This window comes from Ornithodoros turicata, chromosome 7 (genome assembly GCF_037126465.1).
Source record: "Ornithodoros turicata isolate Travis chromosome 7, ASM3712646v1, whole genome shotgun sequence".
Classification (NCBI taxonomy): domain Eukaryota; kingdom Metazoa; phylum Arthropoda; class Arachnida; order Ixodida; family Argasidae; genus Ornithodoros; species Ornithodoros turicata.
The window spans coordinates 54618472-54638899 of record NC_088207.1 but is presented as its reverse complement, the minus strand read 5'-3'; the positions used below and the strand labels follow the sequence as shown (position 1 = coordinate 54638899).

General features: G+C 43.7%; 2 protein-coding genes across 2 annotated transcripts; both read right to left on the bottom strand.

Annotated features, from left to right (window-relative positions):
* Positions 1-6248: 6248 nt before the first annotated feature.
* Positions 6249-10807, bottom strand: LOC135400127 (uncharacterized). Its single transcript, XM_064631864.1, has 5 exons — positions 10762-10807; positions 9011-9079; positions 8739-8929; positions 8009-8235; positions 6249-6427 (listed from the first exon to the last, which is right to left on the bottom strand). The coding sequence occupies exons 2-5, from the start codon at positions 9066-9068 to the stop codon at positions 6277-6279; spliced, it is 627 nt and encodes a 208-aa protein (XP_064487934.1). The 5' UTR covers positions 9069-9079; positions 10762-10807; the 3' UTR covers positions 6249-6276.
* A 6456-nt stretch (positions 10808-17263) lies between these two features.
* LOC135400126 (WASH complex subunit 3-like) lies at positions 17264-20314 on the bottom strand. The gene is made up of 5 exons (XM_064631863.1): positions 20250-20314; positions 19604-19768; positions 19198-19416; positions 18282-18346; positions 17264-17553 (listed from the first exon to the last, which is right to left on the bottom strand). The coding sequence occupies exons 1-5, from the start codon at positions 20298-20300 to the stop codon at positions 17454-17456; spliced, it is 600 nt and encodes a 199-aa protein (XP_064487933.1). The 5' UTR covers positions 20301-20314; the 3' UTR covers positions 17264-17453.
* Positions 20315-20428: the final 114 nt, after the last annotated feature.

Here is a 20428-nt window from a genome sequence, read left to right as displayed (position 1 = left end):
AAGAGACACAATGTACACTCTTAAAAACGAACTTCACCGCATAGCACGCTCTTAGCCAACCATCATCTCGAATGATATCATTATATGCCCTGATTTGTTGAAAACGGAAGGCGTACGCCTTTTTTGTGACAATTATCAACAGCATAAGTGTCACAAAAAAAGGCGTACGCCCCCGTTTTCAACAAATCAGAGCAGATAACGATATTATTCGAGATAATGGTTGGCTAGGAGCGAGCTATGCGGTGAAGTTCATTTTTAAGAGTGCGGGATGAGGGCGAAAAAGAGACACAATGTACACTCTTAAAAACGAACTTCACCGCATAGCACGCTCTTAGCCAACCATCATCTCGAATGATATCATTATATGCCCTGATTTGTTGAAAACGGAAGGCGTACGCCTTTTTTGTGACAATTATCAACAGCATAAGTGTCACAAAAAAAAGGCGTACGCCCCCGTTTTCAACAAATCAGAGCAGATAACGATATTATTCGAGATAATGGTTGGCTAGGAGCGAGCTATGCGGTGAAGTTCATTTTTAAGAGTGCGGGATGAGGGCGAAAAAGAGACACAATGTACACTCTTAAAAACGAACTTCACCGCATAGCACGCTCTTAGCCAACCATCATCTCGAATGATATCATTATATGCCCTGATTTGTTGAAAACGGGGGGCGTATGCCTTTTTTGTGACAATTATGAACAGCATAAGTGTCACAAAAAAGGCGTACGCCTCCAGTTTTCAACAAATCGGGGCAGATAACGATATCATCCCAAATGATGTTTGGCTAGGAGCGTGCTATGTGGTGAAGTTCATTTCTAAGAGTGTATATGTGAAGTCAGGTCCAGAGATACATCTCGGTAGTGAGTAATGCTAATACGTTAGATTTTGTAGAAGAGTCATGTAACGGCATTTTGGCTGGGATGGTGCGTAATGTCATGGGTTAAAAATTTCGTTGCGTTGCCTAAAGCCAGCTGTTACAGACAAGAAAATTACCCTAGCTGGATCCTTTGAACGCCTTCTATGCTGCAAGAAATCTCATTTATATTAAGCTTTCGATGAAGTCATTCCTATATACTTAGCGAATTTGTAGGAACTCTAATTACTCTCACCGGTAATGTATAACCAAGTGAAAGACTAATCACTTTTATCGTGCTTGAAACAGCGCATAGGACTGTGTTCGACTTCTCTGAAAATATAATACCAAAGTAACGGTATCAGTAATGCATTACTAGGCAGTAAAACGTGTAATGCTTACACTCAAACGTTTTTAGAAAACTTCTATCAATACCATTAATGGTAATGATAGAAGTAATTTCTCCGGTCAGGTCCTCCGATAGACGCTGCCGTTAGAATATCTCCAACGCCTTTGCTAGTTGCTTGTATGTCGTTTCATTTTTGTTTCTAATCATTCATCAATGAATCCACTGTTTCTAAGAGGCCCGCCTTTCAATGAGCACAATTTCCCCTCTTCCACGAGACACTTTCTGACAATGCGCAGGATGGTGGCAATTTTATTGATTTATGTCGCCATTGTAAGCATCATAAAGGATTGTTTCACTCGGGTCGTTCTTCGAAGGACGCGTTCAAGAAGCTCAATTCTCGTAGCGCGGGAAAAGAGATAGCCATCAGCGCCGCCTACGCCATTTTCACAGTTATGTACCAACTAACCTAACAGTCTTATAGGGACTATTGCTTCCGGAGACGTATGTACGAGACCGATACGGTAACGTTTCACAGTGTACATCGCAAAGTTGCTCTTCTGTAGTTAAGGAAGCCCTAGCGATAGTAACATCATGATGACGTAAGCAAGGCACACGAATGGGAGCGAAGCGAGTTGGTCTGCTTCGCGTTCATACTGTTTTGTTGATGAGATCACTTTCAAATAACGCCTTGAGGGTCCGGCCAAGACATACCTTTGCCCATTGTCCTGACTTTTGTTTTTTTCGTTTGGTGGAAAGAAGGAAAGCAGGTTGGGTGTTATTTATTCGTGATTTGCGTGCCGCCAATATTACAATTGATTATGACCGAACATATTAGGAGATAAAGCATTTTGCATTTCACTGCGATAAACAATCTAAGAAACCAACTTTTACAAGACACGTTCGTTCTTAATAGTGAGGAACAGACCAATCAAAACTGGAAAGGTTGAAATCGCCAACTGACAAGGTTGTTTGATTAGCGTAAAAAAAAAAGGAAAAGGAAAAGAAAAAAGAAATGTGGAGACGTTGGCCCAACTCTACATTGGGCCGGCTACGAAGTGATTTGATTGATGTCGTGCTATGGTATAAAAAAAAAAGTGTTGACAATCACCGTGAGCCCGCCTGAAGAGGTGCCAAAATGGCACCTTTCGGGCTTTAGGACGACAGAAGAGAGAAAGAAAAGAGGGGCGCAACTTGACTTTATTCTGCTCTACACAGATTTTAATTCCATACTGTCAGCAATGAGTACCCAAGAAAGACGTAAAATTGGGCTTATTGGACAATTGGGCAAAGATGGACACAGGCGTTACATTACATGGCGTTCGTGTCGTCCTTGTCGTTTTATGTGCACTATCGCTGATATATGAATAACCAGACACTGACCATTATGGGAAAAGTTTGTTTGGTCGCGAATAGTCACCTAATCGATCCATATCATTTGCCCATTAAATCGTCCCATGAGTTCTGTGACCACACTCTATTTACTAATGCAACTTGAATAATAAATGAACTCTACACTCTTAAAAATGAACTTCACCTCATAGCACGCTCCTAGCCAACCATTATCTCGAATGATATCGTTATCTGCCCTGATTTGTTGAAAACGGGGGGCGTACGCCATTTCTGTGACACTTATGCTGTTCATAATTGTCACAGAAAAGGCGTACGCCCCATGATTTCAACAAATCAGGGCAGATAACGATATCATTCGAGATAATGGTTGGCTAGGAGCGTGCTATGCGGTGAAGTTCATTTTTAAGAGTGTACACTATCACTGGCAGGTATATACAGTCAGATTTCTTTCATGAGGAACGCAGAGAGAGAAAGGAAAAGCTTGCCGCCATAGTTGTATAAAGCCCTCGCTTTATTTCCTGGAGATCTTGCGTGTCTGCGCGTGAATAGAGCTCTTGCTGTTTGTAAACAAATGACGTCATGGTGTTTGACAGCGCCACCAATTTGGTAGAGTTGAACTATACGCTCAAAGCTAGGGGCGAACAAGGTCGCGCCCGAAAACTAAAATCTTGAGGGGATTACGGTGGTCCCTGAAAGGGACGCGACCTTCGGTTCTACTTTTCTTTCAATAGGAGGCAAGGAAGAAGGGCCCATTCGTGGAACCCAGCCCTCCCCTTCCGATTTGTTTCGGTTTCAGTCTGTCTACCAACGTCACGATGACGTTTCCCGGGCAAAGAGGTTTATTGCTCCCGCGCGCTGTATACTTAGAATCTCGTGTGGCTGCTCTGACCGATATTCGCCCAGCTGCAACATGCGTCGTCGGAGGTACCCCTTTATTTATTTTCTTTTTTATTTATTTTCCTTTTTTCTTTCTCTTTTTTTCTTTTTTTTACGACACAGCCGATATCGGCTGTCCGACCTATTCCTAGACTCTTTTCAAGAGCAGGAGTTGGTTTGAATAGCTACGTTGAACAGCGCTAGGCTTCCGTCCAAGTTTCTCACGTCATACGTTGAATCGTCATAGCCTACTTTCCGTAAACACAGCCACGATGAGCCAAGAAGAATTTGTTGTAAAGAAAGCTTCGTTCCCATTGGTGAACCGAGTAACCCCATTGCGACGTTTTTCTGCTATTTTTTCTCCTATTTGATCCTTGCGCACTCCGTACGTTTTATTTATTTCTATAGTAACATCGTGTCTCGGAGGTTTACTCAGCTAGCCAACGAAAAGTTTCAAAGCTGATTTCCTTTATACCTACGTGCTTAAATTTTTAGCGATACCACGCTGAAGGACATCACAATGTATGAAAATTTCGGGGATAGACGAATCACACGTGCGGATCATCATCGCGATGGGAAAAAGAATATACACTAGACAACAACAAAGTAATCAACCGATGAGAATCATACTTGCCGAGTTCCTTATACCGTCACAGAGGTGCAGTTCAACGACCTCAAGATGTCCAGCCGATCCCCTTCCACGTCAACTATCGGCGAGGAATTTATTATTCCAGAGATAGAGAAAGTTGTGTTTTTTGCAATAATTAAAAAAAAAGTTACTCGGCAAAGTGAACTGGTTGTAACTATGTAAGTTACCAACGCAGTTACAAGGATATGAATAATCACTTCCCGGGTTGCTCTGCAAAAGTACTGAGCAGAGCGCGGATTCATGGAAAGGCACGTTTTTTTCACGACATGAATGCGTGTCTGGGCGATGAAAAAAATACTTTTAGTCGTGGTTTGGGACCGATAAGAAGAGTTCTATATGGTGCATAGAAATGCATGTTTTGCACGTCATAGCATATTCCGCATGAAAATGCACATTTCCTTTGAAGGTTTTGCTGGCTTCGGGAAGTTTTCCTGTCCTCTTTCGCGAGAATGTTACTCAGAATAGAATATTTTCGACGTTTCGGTGGGACATGGTACTCAGCTGAGCACCCCTAGATGCTCATCTATACACGCGAAATACTACCCAAAAATGTTCGAGAACTTTTCTTGCAGCGGCACTCGGGGCTTGCACCCTCTTCGGTGTAGGACTGTGTTCGCTCTATAGGGTATATGTAGGAATGTATAGGGTAGACATGGGTAGGCATGTATACACTCTTAAAAATGAACTTCACCGCACAGCACGCTCCTAGCCAACCATTATCTCGAATGATATCGTTATCTGTTCTGATTTGTTGAAAACGGGAGGCGTGCGCCTTTTTTGTGACAATTATGAACAGCATAAGTGTCACAAAAAAGGCGTACGCCTCCCGTTTTCAACAAATCAGGACAGATAACAATATCATTCGAGACTATGGTTGGCTAGCAGCGTGCTATGCGGTGAAAATCATTTTTACGAGTGTAGGGCAGGTGGGCAGTAGTTCGCCTACGCCTTCGCCACTTTCTTCTTCTTCGCCGTTACGAAGTGGGGCGGCGTTCGCAGTTTTATCTGCACTGTGGTGCAGTGCCGAAATCAATGGCGAATTCGTGGGGTCATTTCGTGGCAACATTTTTTGCCAGACCCCGAGCAGCCCTCATGTTCGCTAGGTCAAAGCGAAGCAATATCGCATATTCGCGTGGCGCTTTCGAAGCGCCCGGAATTTGCCAGCTAGCACTTTTTTTTTTTCGCCCGGCCTCAAAACGACCGAGCAGCGAGTTGCCCGACTATATCCGGTGTCGTCACATCCGCACTGCAACGGTGGCGAATGCCCTCATTGGCCAGCACGTTGAAATCACGTGGTTTAGCAGACGACGGAACTCGAAGACGGACGACAGCGATGCCCCTATCGTGATCCAAGTAACTAAAACCGCTAGATTCCTAGCACTCATGTTCGGGTGGCAACGGTCACGTGATGACCACCCGAATTCGCCAAAGCCTTCAGCTGTATGATTGATTTATGTCTGTGGTGCGAGCCTTCTTTATTGTGTGCTCCTGAACAAAGACGGCTTCTTTTTTCCTTTTTCTTTTTTTACCGTGTGACGCCTAATAGAATACCCTTTTTTTTTTTCAAATATTTATTAGATATATACGTCGCCTTCATACCAAGAGCGATGAAAAACATTTCACATATCCACATTTTTTGCTGCGTGTTTGGACGATTTTTGGTGCATAGTTGCACGCATATTTCGAGAGCTCTTATAGTGCATATTGCCCGCGCTCTAGTAATGAGTTACCTTCGACGAGTTACTTGCGCTTTTTAGTTGTTAGCCTTTGCGACACACTTACGATGGGAATAATTGATCAGTTTCGGCTACGAGTGCTACGGTTGCTTTGTACGTTCAATCGACCATGCTGGGGAGGCACAACCGGGAAAAATAGCACGATGCACTCTGACCACCATATGACGAATATTCCGCCCGTGGCATTTTTTGCTCATGCGGTGACCGTGACATCAACCCCAGATGGGAATTTCCAGTTTGCCTCTCGGGGAAAATGAGTAACCCGGATGTCGTTCTATAGACCACGCACTGGCATGTTACGTGCTGTTTTAGGACTCATGCCATCGAGTTAAAGACAGCCGAACACAGTCTTGGGACATTCATCAACATATAAAGCTAATTAAGATATCATGCGGCTGTTGACTCTGTGATTAGAATGAAAAACAAAATCGTTGTCCATCTTTTATTTTTCTTTGCTGGGCACTAGGGACCCTGTCGTATCTTGGGCGTGATTTTGCACGTGCAATGGTGAGGTACTTCCACTGCACCCCATGAAGGTGTTGTGTCTTCTGCCCCCACCTTCCGATGATACATGACCACGTATCCCGGACGCTCCGTGCATTCGCTGCTATATCTGCACGAAAGAGTATATCGATTGGCCGTATTAGAAACACGAGAATATTTTTATTTGAGAGTATGATTTCTTATGAGTTAGGATTCCACCTTTACGTAGAGCCCGGGGGTAAAAAGAATGATTTAATCTATAATTAGGGAGTGACCTTTTCGGGTTAAACCCGATTCCGCCCGGTTATTCCCCCCACCCCCACACTCTAAGAAAAAAAGGAGTACTTTTACTCCTTTTGGGGACTAAATGCATTGCCACAAAAAATAGTCCCTTTCGGGAGTAAATGCACGGGAGTAAATTAATGTCACAGAGTGGAGACTGCATTTCAGGCGCTGTTGTAAGAGCCCCAATTGCATAATTCGTGTGCATGCATGAAAATACTTTGAAGCTAACCGTCAACCGTGATATATCGAGTGATATAAAACCTTGCGCCATACATATGGCACAATTTGCGAATAAAGATGCGCTAACTGTTTCTTACTCTGTGTGACTGGAAAATTGCTACGTTGGCTGAGTTATATAGCCTTATGCCCTTCAAATTGACCAAGGGCACATATTGACGTAGACTGTTGCATTCAGGAGACCATTCGCGAAGTTCAGTGACAATTTGCAGTCCTGGGGAGTAAATGTTGGGACTAAATGTCGGGTTAGGGGACTAAAATGGGGAGTAATTGCAGACTAGGGGAGTAGAAGCTGCATTTACTCCCCGTTTTACTCCTTTTTTTCTTAGAGTGCACCCCCGAACTGACCTCCGACCAATTCGGGTTAAACCCGATTTCTCCCCGAATTCCAGTCACTATGAAATCCTCAAGTGACCTCAGGTGACGTTTCCACTGAAGACAAACAGAGGTCGCCACGTGTAACCCCTGTAAGAATGGGTCGCTTACGTTCCCAGCAATACACCCATGTGTACCAACACTGTCTATGCCTTCGGGGATTACCGCTGGAAGGTCACGATCCCGCAAAAATAAATAAATAAAGAGAGAGATTAGGAAGGGACTTAATAGACAAGAGGAGAAAGAAAAACAGCACCCGATAACACCCGAAGGCACAATTATTGCCCGATATCTCCCCGAATTACAGATTTAAAAACAGTGCCCGATTTTTACCCCCCCCCCCCCCCCCCGAATCTGAGAATAAAGGCATTTAACCCAAAAAAGTCACTCCTACCTATAATTCGCGGTCTTCGTCAGACATTGGGTTAAAGCCAGATTTCGTCTTATAAGTGTAAGGAAAATGTAGTGTTGGACAAAAGAGGAAATTAGGAGAGAATTTTAGTTATTCAGAGACTTTGGCATGCCTCGCCGACCTGAAGGAAAACACACTAAATGAACATGAGAGAACTGATGTTCTGAGGCTGGAACAACATAGAAGGGACAAATACATACAGAGCCTCAACTTGCCTGAGAAATTAACGATGAAAGATGAAAGTCACTGAAAATGTTAGCCAGCTGTAGGAGTCGAACCCACATCTTCAATGATCAATCCAATGGCAATGGCAATCCAGAAGATGTGGGTTCGACTCCTACAGCTGGCTAACCTTTTCAGTGACTTTCATCTTTCAACACTAAATGAGGTCGGAAAACTCACAGTCCGTCGATACCAACGCAGGCAACACCCGACGAGTCACATCGGTAAGCGAAGGTCCACTGCGGAAAGGCCTCTTCCTGGACGATCTCGACGGCGTTGCCGAAAGAATCAACGCTGTTGTTCATGCGTTCCCAGACCGTATTCGTTCGGCAGATCTCTTCGGACAGAGGCAAAACTTGGTCGTTTCTTTTCTTTTCGGACACAGAAGTCGCGTTATATCTTCGAGGCTATAAAGTTATAATTAAATATATACTAAAATATATTATAAATAATAAATATAAAAAAATAAATAAAAATAAATAAAACGAAAAATATTATAATTAAAAATATCTCCTCATTGGGGTTCCTACTATAACGCCCTAATAAACGTCACGGCATGCAAGTTCAGCTGTCATCGAACGGCTATACACTCTTAGAAATGAACTTCACCACATAGCACGCTCCTAGCCAACCATCACCACGAATGACAACGTTCTCGCCCCTGATTTGTCGAAAACGGGAGGAGGAGCCTATTTTGTGCCGTGCATAATGGCACAAAATAGGCTCCTCCTCCCGTTTTCAACAAATCAGGGGCGAGAACGTTGTCATTCGGGGTGATGGTTGGCTAGGAGCGTGCTATGTGGTGAAGTTCATTTTTAAGAGTGTACCCAGTCGCTCTTTTGGGTCTCGTTGCCACAACCAGCTGCTCATCGTTCTCTCGTTCCGTTTTTGAGAAAATAACCGAACTTGCCCGCTTTCCCTGCGGTGCGTCTGGGTCTAAGATGGGCTTGGACCGCCCTACCCACAGGTAGCGTTGTCGAATAGCCGGGTGATGTTGTACGTGCTCGTAAAGGTGGTCCAGGCGACGGCGTAGCAGCTGCTCCTGGGGATCATTGAGCAAAGCCTCGGAACGCAGCTCTCGTACCAGGTTGTCGACGTAAGCTGTATACGTACATCGGAAACCAAAATGGAGTCTATCTCATGAGTTCATCTGGATCCATTTGGATAAAAAGTAAGACTCACACTTGATAATGAGCCTGATAAGAGCGTTGCTCAAGTCCACCGGAGGGTCGTTCCTCATGTGACGCTCCGCTGGTTCACCAAGAGAGAGTTATTCCACAACGGACATTTATGACCACGAGAAAAGTCATTCAAACGACGACTCAAATGCACAGTGTAAATAAATGCGACCCTCTGCAACCGAATACGCTCCTGCAACGAGATCTTATATTGTTGTACGATGTTCTATACGGCTAAAGAAGGCCATCCATTGGACATTTTTCCCAACTACTTATGACTTTCAGTGCGCCGGACAAGGTTATCTCCGTGTTCAATAGATGGCGCTGGATGTGGACGACAGAAGTGGGTTTATTGCACAAAAGCCGTTAGCCCTATGGAGTCACAGTGACGGCCATTAACTACTCCTACAGTAGTTTAACTATAACCACTAACTACTTCGCGAGTAGTTGTTCAACTACTTTTCAGGGGGTAGTTAAAACTACTTCTTTAACTACTGCAATGTATTTTAACTACATCTCTAACCACGTAACGTTGTCCATCAATATCAATCCCCTTCTATAGTGTTCTTGGACACCTAAATATGAATCACAAGCAGTGATAAAAGTGAAGATTTAGTACACATGCGAGGCACAATTGCTCTGCACCGCCGTTCTCATCAAACAAGTAGCTCGAGGTAAAAGTCGGAAGCACAATCGTGCCGTAAAGCTTGCGGCAAAATCGGAATTATAGTTGGCGCCTGCAGTAGCCTAAATACTGTAGTGAACTACTCGAAATAGTAGTTTAACTAGTAGTTGCACACTACATTTCTGCAAGTAGTTGATAACTACCTTTTAACTACAATTAGGTAGTTTAACTACATGTAGTTAACTACTTGCCATCACTACTAATAGATGTGACATCACCAAAAGAGCGAAAAATTCCCTCATTGAAAATGTATGGCAGCCGCTGAGTGATGTTATCGAAAGAGTGCTTTTGTCATTGACTGAGGGCGACAATTTGCGCGTCTATAGAAACGACAGGTGGGTTCAATGTTGCTATTTTGGTTATTTCGTACGGAAACGACAGTTTTCGCAACTTTTTTTTACCTATTACCGTTGGTATAGGAATGTAGTGTGGGGTAAATCCAACATGCACTTTCTCTTTTTGTCTGGCAAAAAATAAAAATGAAAAACCTACGTTCACAAGGCAGGTTTCGGAGTTCAATTCAGGTAATTAAATTTAGCTAAAAAAAGTCACTCCTACTCGCAGTACGTGGCAAAAACGTCCTAAGGTCTTCATTTGGGGTAGTTGATAGTTGATAATCGTACTAAAAGCGGCACTCAAACACATAGACAGAAAAAAACGAGTCTGTGTCCCTCGTGTTCTTTCTGTCTGCGCGTGTTGAGTGAACTGCTTTTAGTACGAAGAGAAATATCGCATATTTTCCCGTAGCGTGCTTTTTCTATTAAATTTTTTTGACATGGTTACTGAAACACCCTGTATGCATGCTCATGGAAAATCTCTCTGTCGAAAAAATCCTGGCGACAAGTGGAACGGACTACACGAAGAAGGCCAATTTATCCAAATTTACTTAGCGCGCGTATTTTATTGCAGTTTCGTCGCCGGCTATGTTAATTGGGTTCATTTTTCATAAGATCATCATGTACTCTACAGACATAGAAGGGATTTTCAGAACAACAACAGGGATTTTCCCAGAAACCCTCAGAAATCTTACAACAACAACAACAAGTGGAAAGTAAAGTCCTGCGACTCACCCGTTGCGAGCAGCGCCCACCAGAAAGGCGCCCACCAGAAGGTATGCATGGCATCGGACCTCTGGCACGGACCTCCTTCGGCGACCTTTTATCCACGTCGGCCATTCCAGCAATGAGGAACGCTCCAACCAACCGGGCAAATGTGACGAGCAGTGAAACGAACAGAACGGTGTAGACGCATTAGCCAAAGTGGCTCCAATGTCTGCCAATCGGCCCGTGTATTATCGGTAGCAATCTGACCGTTTCTTTCAAGTGTTGTTTTCAATGCGCGGGGGAAGGACTAAGAAGATTTTGAGCAGAGAAAAAAAGGTTGAGCGAGAATATCTCCGAATATATACTCTAAACAGATTTCACGACGTTATAGCTTACTACGAAAATGGCACCCTGTACGGACCCTTTTAGGTTTTTGTGTCCTGTGTCTGTCCTGCACGGTCGTGAAAGCTCAACTTGAGTCCGCGTTTCCACACAAAAATTCATCGTGTCTCGCAAAGACGGCGACTGTAGTGAAAACAAAGGCGCATCTACAAGAGCAAGTACACTCTAAGAAAAAAAGGAGTACTTTTACTCCTTTTGGGGAGTAATTGCATTGCCACAAAAAATAGTTCCTTTCGGGAGTAAATGCACGGGAGTAAATGAATGTCACAGAGTGAAGACCGCATTTCAGGCGCTGTTGTAAGAGTCCCAGGTACAAAATTGGTGTGCAAGCATGAAAATACTTTGAAGCAAACCGTCAACCGTGATATATCGAGTGATACAAACTCTTGCGCCATATTAGGGCACAATTTGCGAAGAAAGATGCGCTGACTGTTTCTTACTCTGTGTGGCTGGAAAATTGCTACGTTGTCTGAGTTATACAGCCTTATGTCGTTCAAATTGACCAAGGGCACATATTTACGTAGACTGTCGCATTCAGGAGACCATTCGCGAAGTTTAGTGACAATTTGCAGTCCTGGGGAGTAAATGTCGGGACTAAATGTTGGGTTAGGGGACTAAAATGGGGAGTAATTGCAGACTAGCGGAGAAGAAGCTGCAATTACTCCCCGTTTTACTCCTTTTTTTCTTAGAGTGTAGTCGCATAGCGATTCGAAAAGGATTGTGTGGTCGAGAACCTTATCTTTTATGCATTTGTATAACACCGCATGAAACGCTTGTGCTGCAGCGGACGCAACTTTCCTAAACCTGTAACGGATGGTGAGGCCGCCATCTTGTGCAAGGTAGCGAAGCATTGGGTATGCTAGCTACCATACATTGGGTTCTCCCTTGTGGTCGGTCCCACAAGGAGGAACGCGGCCCCCATTGTTACAATTCCACACATTCACCTCCAAATTCAACCTCCCCATCATGGAGATGTAACGGCGATTTCGTCAACTTTCATAAACTACTTACTTAGATCTCATTCTCTGAGACAAATCATGTTACAACTATCTGCACAATCAGTTTCAGCCTTCGCTCTGCCATCACTATTTACGCGAAAATGACTGTTTCGTCGCTGACGTTAGGCCTAATGAAAACCGCCATCTAAAGCACAATGGCAAAAGGGCAAGGGTGCAGGCCAGCTGGTACATGGTGAAAAAATTGGAACCCGAGAAAGGGACAGGGGGGGACGACACAACACGTCTAAATTTTAAAACACAAATAAATAAATAAAAAACAATATCACGAAAGATGCCATCGATGCGTAAAATTTTGCACTGTATTATCGAACTTTATTCATATACGTACATATTTGTCAGAAGTACGTCGATGCTGGAAGGGCATTAGAGACAAGCCTCTCTCGTTTGGACTCCCGAGCCTTCGACATCACGAAACTATTAGGTCCTCCTTCGTCCGACAAGGCGCTAAGGGCACTTGAAGACTTTTTGCATGCAACCGGGCTTATGGACATCCTATATGACACGGTGAATGTGTGATGTGTCCTGTGTGTGCCCCCGGTGATTCCGCCACTTTACTCTAACTTGGGCGCAGCTCTTGAACTTTTGACCTACATGTTGAACTCCATTATCATCTCTGTTCGTCTCTGGACATCATCCTTTTGCGTTTTCATCATCTCATCATCGGATTGAACTTTCTGTATTAAGTGTACTGGGGTAGCCAGTTTGACTTCGTCGAAACTCACATCCCCATTTTTTTCTTTATTCACATCACATCACATCATCACGTACATATTTGCCCATCTGATTCCATCTGCTGTCATATCAGGGATGGGCAGTATTTAAATACATTGTATTTAAAATAGTATTTAAAATATAAATACATGTATTTAAAATACGTATTTAAATACAGGCAAGAAAAATGTATTTATGTATGTATATTTAAATACCGTTTTAGGCGTATTTATATTTAAAGTACACTTAAATACACGTATCTCATCCTCCCGTATTTGTGGGCTTCTCTCGAGTTCCACATTGTTAGCCTCCAGCGATGAAGGGTATCTTGGTTAGAGGCTACAGGTCACTCATCCCGTGTGTTCGGGGATTTCCGGCCTTCTAGGAAACACCACAATGTGCGAATGAGGGCATCGCCACCCCTGTTGCAGGGGGGGGGGGGGGGGGGGACTGGACAGGGCAGATATACTTGACAAGAACCGACGACGACGACTCAAAACCGGCAAATGAACAAATGAACACTTTATTCAACAGAGAAAAAGTGCAAGAAGCGATAACGGGTTCATCAGCTGGTTTTGAGTCGTCGTCGGTTCTTGTACCGTTACCGTCCTGTCTAATACCCCCCTCGCTGCTCCCGAGATTCAAGGAGACGTTTCCGTTCAATGGAAAGTCGGTCCACGCAAGATGCTGAAATCATCACACTGCATCACAGAAAAATAAAGAAATGTGTGGGCATTGTGTGCAGCAGAGATGCATCCATAGGTGTGTAAATATTCCATGTAAACTCCATTTATTATATAATTTAAAAGAATAATGTGCCTGGACGGCTCAAAGTATTTACGGAAGTAGTTACAGTATTTAAATACTGTCTTATTGTATTTATATATTGTATTTTATTACTTTCAACATAAAGTATTAATAGGCAGTACTTAAATACGTGAAAACATGTAGTATTTTGTATTTATATTTAAATACCCGAAAAGTGTATTTATGCCCATCCCCGTGTCATATACACTCTTAGAAATGAACTTCACCACATAGCACGCTCCTAGTCAACCATCATCCCGAATGACAACGTTCTCGCCCCTGATCTGTTGAAAACGGGAGGCGGAGTCTATTCTGTGCCGTGCATAATGCAAAATAGGCTCCGCCTCCCGTTTTCAACAAATCAGGGGGAGAACGTTGTCATTCGAGATGATGGTTGGCTAGGAGCGTGCTATGTAGTGAAGTTCATTTTTAAGAGATAATCTCATCTCATCCTGGCTACAGTCGTGACGCAGCCCACATCCGTGAGGCCAACAACGGCAAGCCGGTTTACCACCACCACCACCACCACCACCACCACCACCATTTTTAAGAGTGTATCGGCAGCCGGTATGGAGGTGATGGAACTGCTTACCGTGGACGGCCACGTCTATGTACCAAGAAGCAGTTCTGTCGCTCTGCCGGCCAATCAGTTCTGCCAAGAACCATTTTCGTAGTTCTGCGTCTGTCCGACATACCTCTCTCCATTCAGATGGCCTTGATAAAAACGTCCGCAAGAGCCACTGTTTTGCTAAAGGACAACGGAAGCGAAATTTGTCAATTACAAGACAGGGTCTGAACAAGGTGTAACTCTTACGTATAGAGTTATGGTGCCACTAATATTTTGTGAGTACTGTGTACGGATGAGCATATTTGTAACGATTCCGAGCCCACCCCACACGATCGCCCATGGTACAGTACCCTAGAAGGCCCTACAGTAGAAGGCCCTTCTAGGGCACTGTACCCATGGAGCGCGCCCACTGTCGCAAAGCATTGCGGGAGAACCTGAGAAGCGCGTGACGTCAAATACTATTCCTCGAGATCCACGGGCGGCTGCCAGAGAATAAGTTTCCCGTCTTTCGGAAACAATTGAAATATGACAGCCATCTTTAAAGACTTCGGCGGAATTTGAACTATGCATCTCTCGATTGCCAGTCGATCGCCAATGACCAATTCGGCCGCATAAACGACACACTAGTTGAGCGTGTTGGTTCTGAAACATATTTTGGCCGAACGCAAGGTAAGACAGCCAACAATGTGAGCAGCAAGGCTCTCGCCCCTAGAGAGAAATGAGGTGACCCTCCTTCGGACGGATTCGGGGGCCAGCCTCAGTAGGGTTGTCTTTGTAATAAACGCTGTCTGTCCGTGTGTCATTCGTTTAAAGGTACTGTAAAGCAGTAGACAAGCAGGATATGCTGGCGACGTGGCTTGAGACTTTCTTGCTTGTAAATCCCATATGCGGAACCATACGACCGACAACACTCTCTAAATATTTTTAATTTATCATGAAAAATCCGGCGTAGTGCAGCGGCGCGACGCCTGGTGTCGAACAACCCCCTGTGCAGCGGGCAACACTGTCGAATATGTATTATGCATGCAGCACTATTTTGTCGCGTTTTGTTCTTTTGGTGGCTATATTATTTCGTATCATATTTCCATAGGAGTGCAGAGACCCCTGTTTAGTGTGTTTTTTGCCAAATAAAATCAAAAAGAAACACAGCGCTGTTCGGCTATCTGGCCCAGTGTTATACGCATGCAACGTGGTTGCCGCCGTACGCGGCTGAGAGTACGGATCCCTTCCGAATACTAATACAGTGTTGCCCATAATCTTTCATTGTAATTTTCTAGTTAACTGCACCACCGATTGGAATGAAATTTGCGCCGTTTTTGTACTGATGGCTTGGACTATCGAATAGCCACGCTAAATAAAATTCGGCTTCTGCTGCTTTACAGTACCTTTCAGAAACACTACTCTGTCCTCACGTTGCCGAAAGGAAGTCGGCAACATGCTGTTGCACAGCCAGGAAACACTTCACTAGCATGTACAGTTTTTCTTGTCGCGAAAATCAACCTCCTATCGCAAAACAACCGCGAAATTAATATCGGGAACTCCAACAGGAGGAACAATATGCGTCACTTCCGGTCTGCTACGGCGTCGCGGCGACGCTCACCAGGGGCTCAGAGGCACAGTCATGGGCACAGTGGTGGCATTCCAACGCCAAGGAGAGGATACCGCTCCTTGCAGTGCTTGTAGTATAGTTTCTCCAGCAGCTCGAGCGCACTCTACCAGCCACGTGCTAACATTTGGGTAGTAACTTTCGGGGCGACTCTCCTACTTTCCTCCGGTTAGACATTGTCCCGCTAAATAGTATCAATTAACGCGAAGCTTATTACAATCGCTCAGTACAACGTACCTTTATTTAGTGGCTCTATAGGTTAGAGAAAGTACACTGCGCGTTCGTAATTTTTCGTAATGAAACATGTATGAGACGCGACAAGCTTGCCAGGCATGACTCTAGCAAGGTAAACCTCGCCGAAATAAAGGAGGTATCGAATACTCCCAGTTTCTCCTGTGGGTTTGACATTTGTACGGTTGCTGGTTTTTACGGTTTTCTTTCCGTTTCCTTCTTTTTTGCGCTGTGTTTTATTGGTTTCTGACGGATGTGTTTGTGATCTCTTTTGATACATTCTTTGTGGAATTTGAGGGTGAGGTGAAATTGCGATGCTACACGGTCATCCTTGTAGGAAGGGCCCGTAATAAATAATAATGAGTTTTAGCATACCGTACGCCGTCGCCTTTGCGTACGTAAGGGATAGCGTTCTGCGCAATGCGCAAAGCCCTGTTATGTCTTGCGCGTGCGAAGAACCACAAACGCTGTCCCTAACGTGCGCAAAGGAGACAGCGTTCGCGGAAATCCACCCCTCTCATTACAGGGCTTTCTAAACGACGCGCTGCTCCCAAAGAGCCGTTTATGTTTCTAAGAGTTGGATCACTGGGAGGAGCTTAATATGCATGACGCAAAATGCATCGCCCCGCCCTCGCCGCCATCTTTACACGGTCGTCGGAGGCTGTCGACGGCGCATGTGTTTACACACTGGTATGAGCTATCATCGACATCTACCAATTTATTACCTATATACGTTATTTCGATCGTTATTTTCATTTTGACGTTCGAGACTGCTTTCTTTAAAGTTATTTGGATGCAAAGGTGCGGGTTCACAAGCGGAAATAACCACATTATGCGACGGGAATAATCGAACACATTTTAGTAACAGCGGTACGACACACTATCTACATATTAGTAGTTTACAGTATATTACATACCATTCATTTCAGGAATGATTGAATTGAAAATATTAAATCAGTTAGCCAGTGAGGAAAGGTTCTTCAATGGTGTCAACGGAAGTAGAAGTGAGAGACAATCCCGCGGTAAATGAATACGAGCACCGCAGTATTTATTCCAGTAGAAAGCGCCATGGCCAGTTACCACGTGACCATGATATCTCCATTACTTGAACGACTGTGTGAGGAACCACGTCGACATAGGATGTCCTCGGGACGTCTGAGGACTGTGTTGCGAAAGAACAAGATATTGAAAGAACAAAACATTTTAATAGTACCGCTTGACAAGAGAAACTTTTCCAACAGTCTTCTACAAAGCCGTCGTTATTCGTACCTGGAAGGTTTTGTTCGTGGAATAGCCTCCCCAAAGGAGATCCCACAAATTTTCTCCAAAGGAGGAGTGTCCGTAGCAAGGAACGTAAGTTACAGCCAAGTACAATTCAGTCACTGAAGCTGCTTTCTTCAGAGTCACTGTTCACAGCTTCACTGGAGGATGCTAGCACTGCTGTTGCGCTGGCGGGTGCAGGTGCGTTAGGATCACTGTAAAACATACGTAAATGTTCACTCACAATGTGCAGTGATTAGCTGTTTATTTCATTGTTGCGTTTTCATTATATTTTCGGTTAATTGAATTACAGATAAGCGAGACAAGACTGTTACGTAACTCTTATTCAACTGACTATTCTAGGTTCATTTTCCTCATTTAAAACTTTCCTCGCCCATTAGCAGCGATGGGCAGTACCTCGAGTACTGTGGTACTTAAAGTACCGAGTAGGGTACTTTTACTTTACTTCGAGGAATTCTGCTGAATAATACTTTCTACTTTACTTAAAGTACATTTTGCTGTACTTCCCACTCAAGTACCTGACTAGGTATAAATGGGCAAATGAGCCTGACAGGTTGCATTTGAACGTATGTATGTGCATATTAGTCTCCGCAAAGAGCTAAAAGGCGCAGCATGAAAACAGTGTGTTGTATTTGAGGGTAGTTACTAAGTGCTTCAAGTACATATCGCACTACTTTATACTTAAAGTATTCAGCAGCAGCAGGGCTTTTACTGTATTTAAAGTACATATTTTTCCAGGTACTTAGTACAGTCAACCCCCGTTCATAGGGGAAAACGTGCAGATAACGTAGCATCACAGATAAGTGAAACATGGTAAACAAATGAAGCCCAGATAAAAGTATGTTACTTTACATACTTTTCCTAGTTCTTTGCCTATCACTGTTGATTAGAAACACTCTGTATGTAATCCTAAAACACATACTTTAGAATATCAGGATCCACCCCTTCGCTCTTCATCTTTATCTGCACAGCTCCCAATGGTATTCCCTGAGGGAGAGAAAAAAATTCTTACTTCCAAACAAACACAGAATCCAAACTACGGCTTTTTTTCGTTTATTTATTTATTTACGACGTCACCTCAAAGGCCCAAGTGGGCATTACATGTGGGTGCATTAGTTGGCACAAAAGTAGGGATGGGCAAACCCAATCCCAAAGCCCGAAACGGTGGATTGAATCTTTTGAATCCACCAACTGTGTTTGTTTGTTTCTCTTTAAAATTGGCACCTATGGAGTCCACCGAAAGCCTGATTGGCCGGCAGGTATCTTCTTCCGTGTTTGTTTACATTGCTCTGGACTGAAAGAGTACAGGCAGGAGCTGTTACATTACAAGTTTAAAAGTAATATGGGTTTGCTTTTGATTGGTTCCTAGTTTTACGGAAAGAATTCAGGCTCGGGAGTTTATGTATTTCCTGTGGTCGATGAACAACGTGTCAGACGAATTGCATTTAGGCAGAAGTATATGGTTACCTTGTTTCCTCCTGAAAGTGAACTATTATTTAAATTGTTTTTCACCAAACAATGATATCAAGTTCTGCTTCAAAACACTTTTAAGTATGAAAGATGGAGGTCACTGAAAAGGTTTGCCAGCTGTAGGACTTGAACCCACATCTTCTGGATTGACGGTCCGGGGCGCTACCAATTGAGCTAAGCTAACACGCCTTCTCAGTGACCTCCAGGGTACGTCATCTGAAGGGACAAACCAGCCACTCTCATCCTCCTTTCACTCTTACATTTTTGCTCACTCACACACACATTCATACGATGGGATTAATTAATTCCAACTTTCTCCACAGTAGTATTGCATAACTGCATCCACAGATGAGCAAACGTAGACTTACAACACTGAGCATCTTGAAATACTTGGCAAACCTCGGGTCTTTCGACACTGGGTTCTCAGATTCACGCTGCTCTTGTTCAGCCGGCTTTTCTGGTACTGGGTCTTTCGTTACTTCAGTACTCAGTCCATTTTGAACCTGATGCTGAGGTGCTGCACTGTTTGAAGAGCTTTCCTTATGCACTTCCTTGGACACTTGTGCAGTGCCTGGGATCGACGATAGCTATGGAGTAAAGACAGTTTCAGAGCTACCACTACAGCACCGCAATATGCGTCCCAACATTAATTAAAAGCTTTCGTCGAGAAAATGGTTACTGACACGAATGGGTAGTTTTGTGTCCTGTTCGGGAAATTACGTTCATTTTCCACATCTAACACTCGTTATGATGCTGACAATAAATGTCACATACCTTGGCTTCTAGAATGCACATTGAAGCCTCTAGCCGTTGTATTCTAATTAGCAGGTTTTGGAGCTTCTCGTCACATAATGATCCAAAGTGGTTGAGGAATGATGTTGTCCTAACGATGAAGTAGTTCAGAAATGCCAGGGTTCGCTTCTGCTGGATAGGTGCTACCTAGAAATATGCATGTTTACGAGGCCATCACCACCTATTTATGATAATTTTTTGGCTTTTTGTAATAATTTATTGCGGGGATTAAATATGACATAGTCAATGGGGATGATCGTTAATTACAGTTTAAATTTTTCGAAGGAATGTCCACAGGGCCTTGAGGGCCTGTCTTGTGAGGGCGTTTTGCCTCAAAGATAACACGCAAGTCAAGACGCTGTTCGAACACAATGCCATGAACATTGTTGCATGTCGAAGTAGGTGTCAGGCGACGTTGTCTCTAATGGCACCAGCCCTACTGAGCGTGCTATTAACTAAATCTAAACGTAATTCGTCGTGTAGCCCATATAGGAGCTAATCGTGTGTCCCTCTATTTCCAAAAAATATGTAACCATTTTTGCATTTTCAAGTCAAGATTCATTTATGACCGTAATCGTAACAAGTGTTCACGCTTTGCATGTCCTAATAAAATCTTAACCTAGTATACCCTCGTATAATCCACGCCGGGCCCAACCACCGGCAGCCCGTCGTCATCCATATTTGATTGTTGCAGAAGACCCGAAGAAAATCTAAAGCAGTGATTAAAAAAAATACTAATAAAAATGATGAGAATAATTGAAATATGCTATAAAACTTTAACGTAAAATAATTCATTTTTGGCTCTTT